Source organism: Hyperolius riggenbachi, chromosome 11 (assembly GCF_040937935.1).
Source record: "Hyperolius riggenbachi isolate aHypRig1 chromosome 11, aHypRig1.pri, whole genome shotgun sequence".
In the NCBI taxonomy this organism is placed as follows: Eukaryota; Metazoa; Chordata; class Amphibia; order Anura; family Hyperoliidae; genus Hyperolius; species Hyperolius riggenbachi.
Genome location: NC_090656.1, coordinates 53,152,306 through 53,167,606, shown reverse-complemented (window position 1 = coordinate 53,167,606; position 15,301 = coordinate 53,152,306). Strand labels below are relative to the sequence as shown.

The 15,301-nt window shown below is 43.2% G+C and overlaps 1 protein-coding gene across 1 annotated transcript in view; it reads left to right on the top strand.

Annotated features, from left to right (window-relative positions):
- The window catches only part of LOC137537800 (uncharacterized), a 36,529-nt gene extending 22,155 nt beyond the window's left edge, over positions 1 to 14,374 (top strand). The window contains exons 8-15 of the mRNA XM_068259761.1: positions 33 to 240; positions 323 to 463; positions 2,940 to 3,073; positions 3,172 to 3,405; positions 4,937 to 5,011; positions 6,669 to 6,850; positions 8,771 to 9,576; positions 13,575 to 14,374. Of these exons, the coding sequence (XP_068115862.1) occupies positions 33 to 240; positions 323 to 463; positions 2,940 to 3,073; positions 3,172 to 3,405; positions 4,937 to 5,011; positions 6,669 to 6,850; positions 8,771 to 8,880 (1,084 nt within the window). The 3' untranslated portion in view covers positions 8,881 to 9,576; positions 13,575 to 14,374. The remainder of the gene's footprint in view (positions 1 to 32; positions 241 to 322; positions 464 to 2,939; positions 3,074 to 3,171; positions 3,406 to 4,936; positions 5,012 to 6,668; positions 6,851 to 8,770; positions 9,577 to 13,574) is intronic.
- The last annotated feature ends 927 nt before the right edge of the window (positions 14,375 to 15,301 follow it).

Sequence of the window (15,301 nt, the reverse complement as noted above, 5' to 3'; positions counted from 1 at the left end):
GAGCTAATTCATTTTTATCTTTTCATTGGTAGGTACACATCTTTGATGAAAACTGTGACAACACCAGAAAACTGCCGCAGACTTTTAGTTGAGGCAAAGGAGTCATTTTTGAAAGCCATTCAAGAAGCAAAAACAAAGTGTGCAGTCGAAGAAGATGTTAAATTGCTCATCATGAACTACCTGGAAGCATTGTTGGTTCTCAAACATCTGCAGAGACCAGGGGTGGTGCAAAATATGACGGTAAGTAAAAAGGCCCAAAAAGACTTTTGTGTTGCGGAAAATTATTTTCGATGTTTTTATCCAATTGTTTTTTATCTCGTAGGTTTCTGAATGGACAGAACGATTGCATTATAAGTACACCTGGGAGAACAATCCACTGGATCTAACTGTCATTGCAGTAAAGGCACACAAGACTGCAACACAGCAAGTGGCGACATTTGCAATAACAGAAGAAGAAGAACAGGTAACAGAATGCATAAATGTATCTGTAGAACTATATGTATCAGCTAGTATATCTGTGTGGGTCTCGGGTGCTCCCTTCACAATGGAGAAGGCTGTCCTTGACCTATAAAAAAGTTGAGACCGGGAGCCCTTATGGTGCAGTATTGTTAGTATAACTGGAGATGTAAGTTTGTGAATAAGTTATACTCACAAAGGTAGGTTGCAATCCTGCAACCACCGTTAGTGCCTGCGGAAAGATAACCGTTTCCGCTCGGTGTTCCGGACCCTCTGGATCTGGGTGGTCGCTCTCCTCCTATGGTCCTGGTCCCCAGCAGACAATGTCCCCTGGGATAGGGATGACACCTTAAAGAAGTGTTGAGTATACGATTGAAGCACGTCGGTGGAGGTGCCCAAGGATATATTGTGGCAGCAACTAATTGGTTGTACTCATAAAAATTATGTAGGAAAATTATACATGGTATAATAAGGAGGTCTCTTACCTCCAAAAGCAGACTCACGCAGATAGAAAAAGGAGTCAATAAAACAGATAACCTTACTAGTAGCCGTGCAGAGCTCGGGCGCATAGATCAAAAACGATCTATGCGCCCGAGCTCTGCACGGCTACTAGTAAGGTTATCTGTTTTATTGACCTGAGGAGGTGGGCTGCGTCCCGTGAAACGCGTTGTCTACAGGATAACCGTTATTTTATTAAAGACTCCTTTTTCTATCTGCGTGAGTCTGCTTTTGGAGGTAAGAGACCTCCTTATTATACCATGTATAATTTTCCTACATAATTTTTATGAGTACAACCAATTAGTTGCTGCCACAATATATCCTTGGGCACCTCCACCGACGTGCTTCAACCATATGTATCAGCTGCCCATTAACCTCCTTGGCGGTAACCCCGTGTGTGGCACGGGGTAAGCCGCCGGAGGGTGTCGCTCAGGCCCTGCTGGGCCGATTTACATTTTTGTTTTTCAAACACGCAGCTAGCACTTTGCTAGCTGCATGTTTGGTCTGATCGCCGCCGATGCGCCGCTTCCCGCCGCGGAAACAGCCCCCCCCCCCTGCATACCCCTTGCGCAGCCTGGCCAATCGCGGCCAGGCTGCTCTATGGGGTGGATCGGGATTCCCTGTGACGTCACGACGTCGGCGACGTCGATGACGTCACTCCGTTCGTTGCCATGGAGACGGGGGAAGCCCTCAAGGAAATCCCGTTCAGAACGGGATTTCCTTATGGGCAAGCGGCGCCGGCGGCGATTGGTAGGTACGGGGGGACACCCCAGGGAGGGGGGAAGCATGTAGCTAGCGCTAGGCTAGCTACATGCTAAAAAAAAAAAAAATAATTTGAAAAAAACCCTCTCGCGGCCGCGCAGCCGCATTTATCATACCGCCAGGGAGGTTAAAGCTTCTCCATTCACGCTTCTCCCAAGCCAATATGATGCCCTGAAAATAGTTAAAAATTACACACAGTTATGCCATGTTAAAAACACAATTAAATGTGTGCACTCCAGCAGAACATGCCACCACCAGGTTTGGGGAAAGTAATACATGCTCTCCCCTTGTAAAAGCACACACAAGCTGGCTGCTTGTCTCAGAGCATACAACCACAGTCTGCATAAGGAAGGACTTCTAGTTAAAATCTTCAATCAAGTTTAAATGTATCATCAGTAACCAATGTGAATAGCAGACACAGGAAAGCATGTCTCCACCAGCTGGTTTACCAAATTCCATGTACTGGCATCTGTCTACCTCCAGGCTCCTCCCTATGTGGTTCCTCATACAGTGTGATGAAATTAGTAGGTGGGGGGCCTGGAGGTGCGCTGACGCAGAATGTGAATACGGTATATGCTATGAGACAAGCAGTCAGCTGGTGAATGCATTCAGAAGGGGGGAGCGTGCATTCCTGGTGGCGCTTGATAGCAGCATGTCCGACTGGAGTGCATACATGGTGCTTGAATTGTGTTTTTATCGTGGCAGTACTTTGCACTGTGCAATTTTTAACTATGTCAGGGAATCCTACTGTACCCTTGCTTGGGGGAAGCTTGGATGAAAGTGTGCAGCTGATATTTTTATAAGTGTGGAATCTAAGGAATGGAGGGACTCTTATTTTGTCGCGATCCCCTGACATCTTGTTTAGATTAAAATTTGGGAAAAGTTTATTTTCCATAATTATTGATATAACTAAATATATATTTGTTTACCTAAAGGGTACTGGCACTTGAATTAATGCTATAGATTCTAAGCTTGCAAGGGCAAGGCTACCTCACACTTTTGTGTCTTGTTACACAGGACACATTTATTCAAATTAATTAAGTCACTGTAATTACCAATTCTGTATTGTACCAAATTTGTATTTTGTACCAACTCTTCTTTTTTTATATATCGGTCTGTATTATTTTGTACCCCATGTTTGTTTCTTACTTTGTACATCACTGCGGAAAATGTTGGCGCTTTATAAATTATTATTATTATTAATAATAATGTTCTTTCTTCAGTGGTTCAAGGTGTATTATGAGAAGATCAGGCCAACACTTTTAAGGGACAATTCTCCAAAAGACATCTTCTTTATTTCAACAACAGGGAAAACAATTTACAATGTTTCCAACGACTTGAGGAGGCTACACAAGCGGTAACTTGGCAAAGTCAAACATGCACATGTTGGATTTAATTCATGACTATTGCATTTTTAAAAGTACTGAAATCATACTGAAACTTTCCCCATGTTAGGTTTGATCTTCCAAATGTTTCAAGCCAGCTGGCTCGTCGAGTTTGTGAAACATGGACAGTGGCTCAGTTTTTGGACTCGGAGAGGTACCTGTTTGCAAAATACCTTGCTCATACCAGCACAACTGCGGACAGGTGCTATAGAGAGAAAACCCTGAGTGACATCTGCCGTGCCTCCATATTGGTTTCACAGATTGGAACAAGCAAAGATGTGGAAAATCAACCAAGTACCTCAAGGTAATACATACCGTATGTGTGATGATCCGCTCAGCTGGCTGCACAGGCAGACAGCTGTTTGTCCATTCCTCTAGTCTGTGGGCTGCAGGTCTCTGGAACAGAGAACTGTTTTTCCATTGCAAGTTTCTGTTCTGTTCTCTTGCTGGGGAATTTGCATACATTCGTTATGCAAATCCCCTACCTGCCTTCTTTGATGACTGGCACTATAAGAGCTTTATGTTTCCCAGAATGCTTCGCTGGTCATTTCCCTTCCATGCTCAGTTCCTGATGGACACTGCTGGAGTGTCAGCCATTGCTATCTAGTATAGTTAATTCCTGGGGGTTGCTTTAGGCTCCCCTTCTAGCCCAGTCAGGTTGTATTATCTGTATTGCCTGTTCTGTCTTGTCTTGCCTGTTTGCCATTGTCCTGTCCCTATGGTGGTTGACAGGAAATGGTTCTGATCTATGTTCTTGGAGTATAGCTGGTGCAGCGGTTGCTACCAGCTATCTCTTCTGTTCTGTCTTCTGGGATCGCGCTAGCTACTTTGTGCTAGCGCTGGGGATCCTTCTGTTCTGTCTCCTGGGATCGCGCTAGCTACTTTGTGCGAGCGCTGGGGATCCTTCTGTTCTGTCTTGTCGGTCGCGATTGCGCTGTCACCAGCGGCGGTTGATAGCGAATCGTTCTGTCTTGCTGAGATCGCACTAGCCGCTAGCGTTAGCGGCTGTGGATCTTTCTGATCTGTGTTCCTGCTTGGATCACACTTGCTCTGGCGGAAGAGCGGTGGATCCTTCCTGCCTAGTTCTTGTTTTTCGTGTGTCTGTCTTGTCCGCTGCGCTTGCTACAGGCTCGGTGAGGTAACCGTTAAGCAAGCGCTCGCGTCCCCTGTTTCATGTTTGTCTGTTTATGGTTAGTTAGGCGTGCTTGTCTCTATTGTGCTTATCACGTGGAGATCGCGCATAACCGCGTGCACTGTTGCGAATGAGTGCGGTGTTCGCGGTTAGCTAGCGTTGTTATTTTCCATATCTCCTTATTGTATTTGCTGTGCCTTTGCTACCCTCGTATTCTATTCTGTTCTGCCTTGTGTCACGTCTCGCGATCGCACCTCTCGCGATCGCGTTCCTATTTCGTATCTGCTGTTGTGTGTGCGCGGTGACTGGATTGGCGCGCACACATACAACCTATCCCTTTTGCTCAATCTCATTCGCAATCGCCTCTCTTGCGATTGCGTTCTGCGCTTCGTACAATTCCTGTCTGGCACTTGTGGAGGTACAGAGGATTGGTTCCTCTGCACTCCCCAGCGCCATCTGCCAACAGGAATTTCCCTCTACAGGTGCGTAGCACCTTTTGCTGGGTACCTGCAAATTATACGCTTGTGGAGGATCTCCGCCGTGTCAGCGCACGCGTTGTGCGCTGATCACGGGGAAAGTTCCACAATCGTGACAGTATGTCTCCCTTATGTCTTTCAGTTATTCCTCCTAGCCTCCCTTGCATTCTCTCTTTGTCATTAACAATTATACTTAAAATAACAATTTATTTTTATTTTTTCTAAAGAAGAATAGAATCTACTTCAGGTGGAGCGACACCAAATCAGTTAGACCATCCAGCAAACTGCAATAAAGAGGCAGTGTAAGTTTTTTTTGTATAAATCTTTTATTCTTAACCACTTCAGCCTTAAGGGTCCATTCACACTTGAGCGTTTTGCAGGCTATTTCGGCAAAACGCTCAAACGCTAGCGCTTTTGAAAGCGCTAGTGTAATAAAACCCTATAAAGACGTTCTTACTTGGGCAATTTGCGTTAATCGCCGCAAATCGCCCAAAATCACAAAACGCAAACGCGTAGCCTGCACCATTTTCAGGCGATTTCCCGACAATTGCGTTTCAGTGCTATAGAATCGCTAAAGGCGAGTGCGGGAAAATCGCTGCAGTGTCAAGTGATTTTTCCACGTGAAATCGTGGAAAAATCACTCCCGCAAAACGCCAGCAAAAATCGTTTTGCGCTCTTCTAAGTGTGAATGGGCCCTTAGTGTTTTTTCACCTTATGCATCCGAGCAATTTTCACCTCCCATTCATTCGCCAATAACTTTATCACTACTAATTACAATGAAATGATCTATATCTTGTTTTTTCCGCCACCAATCAGGCTTTCTTTGGGTGGTACATTTTGCTAAGAACTATTTTATTCTAAATGCATTGTAATGGGAATATTAGGAAAAAATGGAAAACAATTATGTGTCAGTTTTCAGCCATTATAGCTTTAAAATAATACATGCTACCATAATTAAAACACATGTATTTTATTTGCCCATTTGTCCCGGTTATTGCACTATTTAAATTATATCCCTATCACAATGTATGGCGCCAATATTTTATTTGGAAATAAAGGTGCATTTTTTTCAGTTTTGCGTCCACTATTTACAAGCTTATAATTTAAAAAAATATTAGGAATATAATCTCTTGACATGCATATTAAAAAAAGTTCAGACCCTTAGGTAACTATTTATGTTTTTGTTTTTTTAATTAAAAATTTTATTTAAGTCTCTTTGGGTGTGTGGGAGGTAAACAGTTAATTTTAAATGTAAAAATGTCTATTCATTTAAAAAAATGTATGTAGATGTAGTTTTACTATTTGGCCATAAGATGGCTACAGTCACTTTTTTTTGGCTTCCTGTAAGCGTACTTACAGGAAGTGAAGAAGGGATGTGTAACAGACCGATCTCGACTTCTCCATAGAAGTCAGCAATCGTTCTAACGGGACTTAGATCACTGAATGGGATCTGCGCTCCCATTCATTGATCTCCGGGCTAACGGGCTGCCCGCGCAACCTGGCAGTTGCGGCCCTGCAAACCCCCGCGGCTCAGTTTTTTCATGGATCTAGCTCCTACGCCCAGCATGCATATTTGGACATAGGAGCTACGTCCTAAATGCAAAAATGGTTAAGATGCCCATACATTCAACAATTTTCTCATTCAATTACATGCAGATCTAATTTGTCGAACTGTCACATCAATTGATTTTTGATCAATTTTGATTAAAAATCAATCCAAAGTATTCAACGGACAGGATGGAAAATGTAAAACAATCAGGGTGGGATAAAAGCATTGGCAGACCGATGGCCTACAGCTTTGCATGGCATCAAACAGCGCAACTCTTTGTTTTGGAACATTGGGTGAAAATCTATAAGTGTATGGCCAGCATAAGTCTTTCTAACCCTCCTTACTCTTTAGGCATCTTTTAATCTCTGTAATTTACCTGTTATTCCTCTTTCCATGTAATGCATTTACAGTGCCCAATCAAAAAACTCCAGAGAAGAAGCCTTCAGGAAGTTTATAGAAATGTACCCCCTGGATTTGGATTCACTTGGACCAGCCCCCAAAACAGCCATGACTGTGTCTAAAGCACACGGACGATACCTCAGTGATAGATGGAGAAAGACACAGAACAAAATGCGAACAGACTATATAGCGGGTAAGAAATTTACATCTATTAACTATGCAAAAGCATGCTTAGATTTTGTTGGGAGAGGAAGCGAATGTTGAATCACAATCTATAATTTCCGAGTGGAAAAAACTGAAAGTATGTTGGAGCCTTAGAAACAACTTTCTCTCTCTCTCTTTCTTTTCTTATCTTTCCCTCCCTTTCCTTCATTTAGGGACCTTCTAGATCTCTTTGCTAAAACTCAAAACACACAAAATAAACATGCGTGGGATGTGTTGGATTGGAAGACGCATGCTTGGAATGTGTTTGAGAGGAAGACAATGTTCACTACCTATAGACCACGTAACGCCGATGGGTGTGAACGTGGTGGCAGCCCCAAGTCCTGCCTAACGCTAATCAGCATCAAGTCCTGGGACTGGGTTTTTCAGGAGATTGTGCGCGCATTAGCGTTTGGATTGACGCTAATGCTCCACTTGGATGACTGAGCTCCACTTCGCCATCAGTCTCCGAGCGGCGATCGCTACTAGGAGACTGTTAGACAGCAAAACGTCTATTTACTGCGCTGTCTGTTTACTGTGTACAGTGCTGCGATCTATGGTAGCGCTGTACTGGGGACAGCCGTGTGACACAGCTGTCCCCCTGGGAGGCAGGAGATCGATCAGCTCTCATAGGCTGATGTCTGTGAGAGCCGATCGTGTTTATTGGCTGGCGGGGGGAGGGAAGGAGGGATACTAAAATAGAAAAAAAAAGGCATATTTATTAAGAAAAAAAAAATATTCATAACAAAATAAATAAATTTCATGGGAGCGATCAGAGCTCACCAACAGAAAGCTCTGCTGGTGGGCAGAAAAGGGGGGGGGGATCACTTGTGTGCTGAGTTGTACGGCCCTGCAGCGAGGCCTTAAAGCTGCAGTGGCCTAAATTGGAAAAAATAGCCGGGTCACTAGGGGGGTGTAAGCTTATGGTCCTCAAGTGGTTAAAAGGTTATTTAAGTGAAAAAACAGTTAAACAACTTACCTGGGGCTTCTTGCGGCCCCATGCAGTCAATCCTGTGCTTGCGCTGACCTTTCATGACCCTCCAAGCGAGCAGCGACGACCCCCTCAAAGCTGGCTGATCAGGGCCAGGCGTAGGCTACTGCGCATGTGCAGTGCCGAGCTGTACACACCCTAATTAGGCTTCTGTTGCCAGAGGCGTTCTGCAGGGATTTTACCATACTGCTTATGTGTAGAACATTGCCATGCATGGGGACACAATGAGGAACATTGCCCACCAGCTTTGGGGGGGTTGCCACTGCTGCCTGGAGGGTCTCAGGAAGGATGGCACAGGCACAGGATGACTGGGGGGTGGGGGGGGGGATTCTTCAAAAAGCCACAGGTAGGTTAATATGTTTTTTTTTACTTTATATTTCCTATAAACTCATCTAAATATAAGCACTCCACTTTGGATAAGTGCACAAGCCATCACAATTTTATAAATCCTAGATCCAGGGGTAGACATAGACCAATGCAGGAGAAAAGTGCAGTATAAATGTTCTGTGTCTTGTGTCTGTAAAAAGCACTACAGAAGATATAGGATAATAATTAAAATGGTATAGTTGATTTTTTTTGTTTTGTTTTGTTTTTGATCATTTAAATTTGTACAAGTTTCCATATTTTTCTTAACCTCCTTAGCAGTATGCCAGACACTGTGTCGGGCATCCCGCTCGCTGGCCTCAGGAATCCCCCATGCGTAATTAATTTGATCCAATGGCTGCAAAACCTTTAGCCTGCACTAGGCTACAATTATACATATATTTATATTATTGACAGGTTTCAGATCCACCCATGATCTGTTATGACCACACCCACTCCCATGGAGCCCTCCTACATTTCTTCTGCACAGGGACCTACTGTTGCCTTTGTCCACCAATGCATACACTACCAATGTTTTCCTCTCCTCTCTAATACTAGGTCACTTCAAAAAAGGGAAACCAAGAGAAGAAGAAGTGAAGAGGTTGATTGAATCTAAGAGATGGAAGCAAAATTTGCCACAAGTTAAGAATATCATGGAGCAATTATGACACTCTTCCGAAACATAAGAACCTCATTGTCCACATTTTATTTGCATAAAAAAAGATAAGTAGAGCTATCCATAAATATTTACCGTATTTTTCAGACTATAAGGGTCTCCTGACCATAAGAAGCACCTAGGTTTAGAGGACAAAAAACTGGAAAAATATATATACTAAACCTGGTGCATCCATGGTGAAGGGGCATCTTGTGGATTATGCCCCCTTTGTACCTCATGACCCCTTGTACCTCTTGTGTCTCCCTATGTCCCCCTTGTGTCCCCCTGTCTCTTCCTCCATGCCCCCCTGTGTCCTCCTTTGCATAGGCCCAGTACAGGGAGCCCCCGACATTGCGGCGGGTTGGAGGTTTGTACTGGCAGCGTTCACAAGTCAGGAACTCCCTGCATTTGGACTATAAGACACAGTGACTTTTTTCCCCGCTTTTGGGGGAGAAAAAGTGAGTCTTATAGTCCAAAAAATAAAGTAATTACTGCATCTGCTTTGTTGGAAATACAGGTGCAAATTCCTGTATCTTTTCATTGGTAGGTACAAATCACTGAGGAAAACACCAGAAAATGTCTACAAGCCATTCAGGAAGCAAGAGCAAAGCTTGCAGTTGGAGAAGATTTGAAGTTGCTCATCATGTATTATGATGCATTATTGATTCTCAAACATTGGCAGAGACCAGGGGCGGTTCAAAATATGACAGTAAGTAAAAATGTCCAAATAGATTTTTGTGGCGTGGAAAATGATTTCCTGTGTGCTTACTTTACCATTTATCTCCTAGTTCTCTGAATGGACAAAACAATTTCATTACAAGTACACCTGTGAGAACAACCCACTGGATCTCTTTTTGCAGTTAGTGGCCATATTTGCATAACCTAAAGGCTACTGGCACATAAAGTAATATTCAATTGTTCTTCCCCTTGTGGTTCAAAGTCTATTATGAGAAGATCATGCCAAAACTATTCTCTAATGCTGGGTACACACGATATGTTTTTTCCGCTCGTTTTTCTTATCTTTTTTCCATTCACTTCTATGAGAAATTGAGCGGTAAAACGATCAAAGTAATATCAGGCATGACCGAATTTATAAATCGAACACATCTATCGAGCAGAAAAAACGTAACGTGTGTACCCAGCATACAGTACATCTTTATTTTATCAACAGGGCAAAACCTACGGTATACAATGTTTCCAGTGATTTGAGGAGGCTACACAAGTGGTAACTTGGCATTTGGGAAACATGCACATGTTACATCTTACTAATGAATATTTAATTTTGAAAAGTACTGAATTTTCTTGGTCTCAGTAAAAAAAAAAAAAATTAGCTTAAAACGTGTTGGACCGGTAGCAGGGGTGTAGCAATAGCCATAGCAACTGCTATGGGCCCTGGAATCAGAGGGGGCCCAAGTAGTAATTGATGTGTTCACTATTGATCTTCCAGTGTTTCTCCACACTCTGACATTGGACTCAGTGCCCATTGACTGTTTGCAGTTTGCAGGGTGCAGTACATAGGAATGAAAGAAGATGGCAGCACTATATAAATACACAATAGTAATGTGGTAGAGAGGCTTTATAACTATGGTGGGGATTAGATTTGAGGTTCCTGTGAAGACAGAACATGACTGTCCTCTGTAAAAAGTGGAACATAAGATGGTATAATTTTTTTTTTTTTGATCATTTAACTTCTTGCTGACCGCTCCACGCCAATTGGCGTGAACGAGGCGGCAGCCCCAGGACCACTCCACGCCGTTTAGCGTGAATGGCTCTGGGCGATGATTGCAGGGGATTGTGGGCGCATCCCCACTGGAATGATGGAGCTCTGCTCCACCTTCAGTCTCCCAGCGGCAATCGCCACTCGGAGACTGTTAACCGGCAAAACCACCGTCTATTAACATTGTACAGCGCTGCGATCTGAGGCAGCGCTGTACAGGGGACAGCCGTGTCAATCTGCTGTCCCCTCCAGAGGCAAAAAGGTGATCCGCTGTCATTTGCTCAAGCCTACTGATTGGCTGGCAGGGGGGATAATAAAAATAATAAAAAAAATAGAGGAATTTATTTAAAAAATATTAAGATAAATATTTATATAAAAAAAAAATCCTGGCAGTGATCTTAGCCCACCAACAGATCTTTGTTGGTGGGCAGAAAAGGGGGGGGGTGTTCACTTGTGTGCTGAGTTTTTTGGCCCTGTTGCAAGGCCTTAAAGCTGCTGTGGCCTGTTTAGTAAAAAATGGTCACTAGGGGGGTTTAACACCACGGTCCTTAAGTGGTTAATTGGTACAAATCTTCATATTTTTCTCCGAGGAACATGTGTAACATCATGAGCAGCAGTGATCATTGCATAGGGTCCAGTCGTGTATGAGCCATGATGATTAAATATGAGCTATATTAATACAGTGCCTTCAGACTGCAGCCTGGATTCACATACTTTTATGTTCTTGATCATTTTTGGATCCACCCATGGGGAACAGGAAATTTGGGTTCCTAGGTCTAATGGACTATTTTGGTGTCCCATAGGCACTAATGCAAAATATTGGCTATTGGGTGCCCAAAGAAGAAATTAGGGCACACGATAAACAGCAGGTTGCCAAGCACATCCAACTAAATGTTTTCATTTTTGATACTTAATGTTTTGAGAAATATATCATTTTTAAATTTGTTTTCAGAATTACAATATTGTAAATTATCATTTTTAACTTCATTATCTCACAGATTTATCACTTTTTATATTAACACTAGTGACCTTAGCCAGTTTAAAAACGGGCTAGGTCTGTCACCACTCTGCTGTGCGCGCGCCTGCCACGCACACACGCCCACCCCTTCTGGCCCCGTCCTCCATCAGCTCTCCTCATTGTCTCTGCGTCCCTCCCGGCACATGCGCAGTGCAAAAAAGCACTGACACAGGGACATAGCGGACGCAGAGACACAGGGATATTATATAAAGAGATTATTTGCCAAGAAGAAATTTGGGTGCCCAATGAATAGCAGCCACTAGAACAGGTCCAGTTAAAAATGGCGCAGGTTGAAAAATGGTGCACCGTAAATGTATCATAAAATGCTATTTACTGTTTTAATGTAAATACAATAACATTTTATGATACATTTATTGGCGGAAAGGTGCGTCATTAAAAAATACAGGGGGGCTGGTGTTAGGCAGCAGGGGATCGAGGGGGAGAGAGCGGGAAACTGGTGTTAGGCAGCGGAGGTGGAGGGAGTAGGATTGGGCGGAGGAAGGATGTGTGCATATGCATACATTACCTTGTCCCGGCCAGCGATCCTCATCGCTCCTTCACTTCCTAGTTAGTTTGCAGGAGTCCTGTAGTCAGCCAATCACCATGCGGGGACTGAAGCCACATGGTGATTGGCTGGATGCAGGACTACAGCAAACTAACTGAAGAAGTGAGGGAGCAATTGACGGGACAAGGTAATGTATGCCTCTGCACACATCCTCCCTCCACCTAATCCTATTCCCTCCACTCCGCTGCCTGACACCAGTGTCCTGCTGCCTCTCTCTCTCTCCCCCCGACCCCTGCTGAGAATCATAATATTGTAAATTAAATTTTTAAATTAAACTCTAATATCAGAGCAAAGAAAGGGGGTTTTAGGGTTAGGCATCAGGAAGGGGGGTCTAGGTCTAGGCACCACGGAGAGGGGGGTCTAAGGGTTAGGTACCACCAGGGAGGATGTTAGGGTTAGGCACCACCAGTGGCGTCTAAGTGTTAGGCATCAGTAGAGGGAGGGTTCTGTGTGAGAGTAGGGTTAGGTGTAAGTGTAGTAAAATATTGGTGATATTTACCAACATTTTACTATGTTAATTACCGCAAACTATATTTTCGTTTTCATAGGTGATATTTTGCAATTTTATTACCGTTATTTTAACCATTTTTGTTATGCTTTGTTAAAGATGAAAAAAACAACAAGAATATTGTTATAAACAATATCTTAAAATGTCGGCTATACCTCCCTTTACTTGATGTATGCCCACCCACAGGGGCGCTTTTAGGCATAGGCAGTACAGGCCATTGCCTGGAGGGCCATTGGTCCTGGGGGCGCCATGTTGCTGGATTAAGCCCCACCCCTGAATGAAGCCCAGCCCCTGAACTAAGTCCCGCCCCGTGGGTGTTCTATTACTTGCTTCTGCTGCATCTGCTTAGTGTAAGTTGCAGGCAGCTGCCGCTGTGTTTCTCTGTGCCTTTTCTGCCCACATTACGCGTTTTTTCTGGGGAAACGCTGCCCACATTGCGTATTTTATGGTGAAACGCTGCCACATTTGTGTGTTTTTTTTGGTGAAATGCTACTGCATTACGATTATTTTCTGATGAAAAATTGCCGCATTATGGTTATTTTCTGGTGAAACATTGCCACATTACAATTATTTTCAGGTGAAACGCTGCCACATTACGATTATTTTCTGGTAAACCGCTTCTACAATACGTGTATTTTGTGGTGAAACACTGCCGCATAAAGGATTATTTTTTCGTGAAACGCTGCCGCATTACGATTATTTTCATGGAGGGGGGGCGCTACAGGTTTTACTTGCCTGGAGTGACAAAATGGCTAGAGGCGCCCCTGCCCACCCATGATCTGTTATAACCACACTCACTCTCATGGGGCTCCCTATATTTCTTCTGCACAGGGACCTACTGTTGCCTTTGTCCACCACTGCATAGATCACTAATGTTTTCCTATCCTCTTTAATACTAGGTCACTTAAAAAAATCAAAAAACAAGAGAAGAAGAAGTGAAGAGGTTGACTGAGTCCAAGAGATTGAAGCAGAATTTTCCAAAAGTTAAGAAGAAGTTAAGAATATCATGGAGCAACTATGGTCCTCTTCTGAAACATCCACATTTTATTTGCATACATAAAAAAAAAAAGATAAGTAGAGCCTTTCATAAATATCTTATTACTGCATCTGCTTTGTTGAAACTATAAGACAGTGGTCCTCAAACTAAGGCCCGCAGGTCGAATGTGGCCCCCTGAGGCTTTTTTACCGTCCCCACACACAGAAAGTATATTACTTATAGATGCGGTCAGTTACATCTTTAAATGTTGGTGGTCCGCATATGGAATAGTAGTGCTGGAACCACCCATCCACATGGAAGCCAGAAAGCAGTAATTTCGCTGGTTTCCAATTCCACATCAGGTGACACTGCGCTGTCCACTGCAGGTTGTCACCCGGGTATGCTTCACTGTCTGGCCCGCAAAGACTTCTACATCATCTCATGTACACTCCGGCCCCCCAGCAGTCTGAAGTATGTTGACCCGGCCCTCGACCCAAAACATATGGGGACCCCTGCTGTAAGCACTAATTGCTTTTTATCTCTTCATTGGTAGATACACATCACTGATGAAAACTGTGACAATATCAGAACATTTTTACCAGCCATTTAGGAATCAAAAACAAAGCGTGCAGTTGGAGAAGATGCGATATTGTTCATCATGTTGATTCATGCATTGCTGATTCATGTATGGAAGCATTGTAGATTCTGACATATCTGCAGGGATCAGGGTCCATATGCAATTTACTTTTTCATCCTAGTTATCTCCTAGGAGATCATTTTTATTTTCTCTTTAAAGTAAATTTGCAGTATTTTACAATTGAAAAACTGCCCAAAAATGGGTGAAAAAGTAATATCACATTTATTTTGAGAATTATCTTGCATGCTGGTCGCTTAAAAGGCATTTTATGACAAGTTGTGAAAATATCACCCAGGAGAAAACTCGGGAAAAATGGAATTGCATATGGGCCCAGGGGTGGTACAAAACATGACAGTAAGTAAAGATGCCCAAATAGACTTCTGTGTTGTGGGAAATGATTCCCTGCAGGCCAACACTTTTATAGGGAACCCAAGTTAATAAGAGGGATATGGAGGCTGACATGTTTATTTCCTTTTAAATAATAGACATTGCCTGCAGGACATGCATGCAGATACGAGTTACATTTAGGCCCTACTAACCAGAAGAATCAGCAGAACTGCCAGACAACTGATATTGTTAAAAATAAAATAAATATGGCAGCTACTATAGGTCTCACACATTAGGTTCCTTTTAAAGCGGACCTGAACTCACAATGTCCTCTCTGCTCTAAAAGATACGCAACAGCATACTAACCTTTAAACAAAAACATGTTTTCACACCTGATACAAATCCTAAAATCGTTCTGCACTGTTTCTACTTCCTGATTCATGGAAGCAGACATATTGTTAACAGCCTGTGCTTTCAAATGGCCTTATCTGCCATCTCTGCCATAGGCAGTCATGTGACACTGGGGGGAGATCAGATTACAATTTGGGATTAGACACAAATGAGGGGAAATTAACCAGGCTAAACTCTCTACATACATACAGTATGCATTTCTCTATAGGGGCCCATACACCTAACAATTTTCCCGCCGATATACAGCAAACTCGATCACTGAGATCGAATCTGCT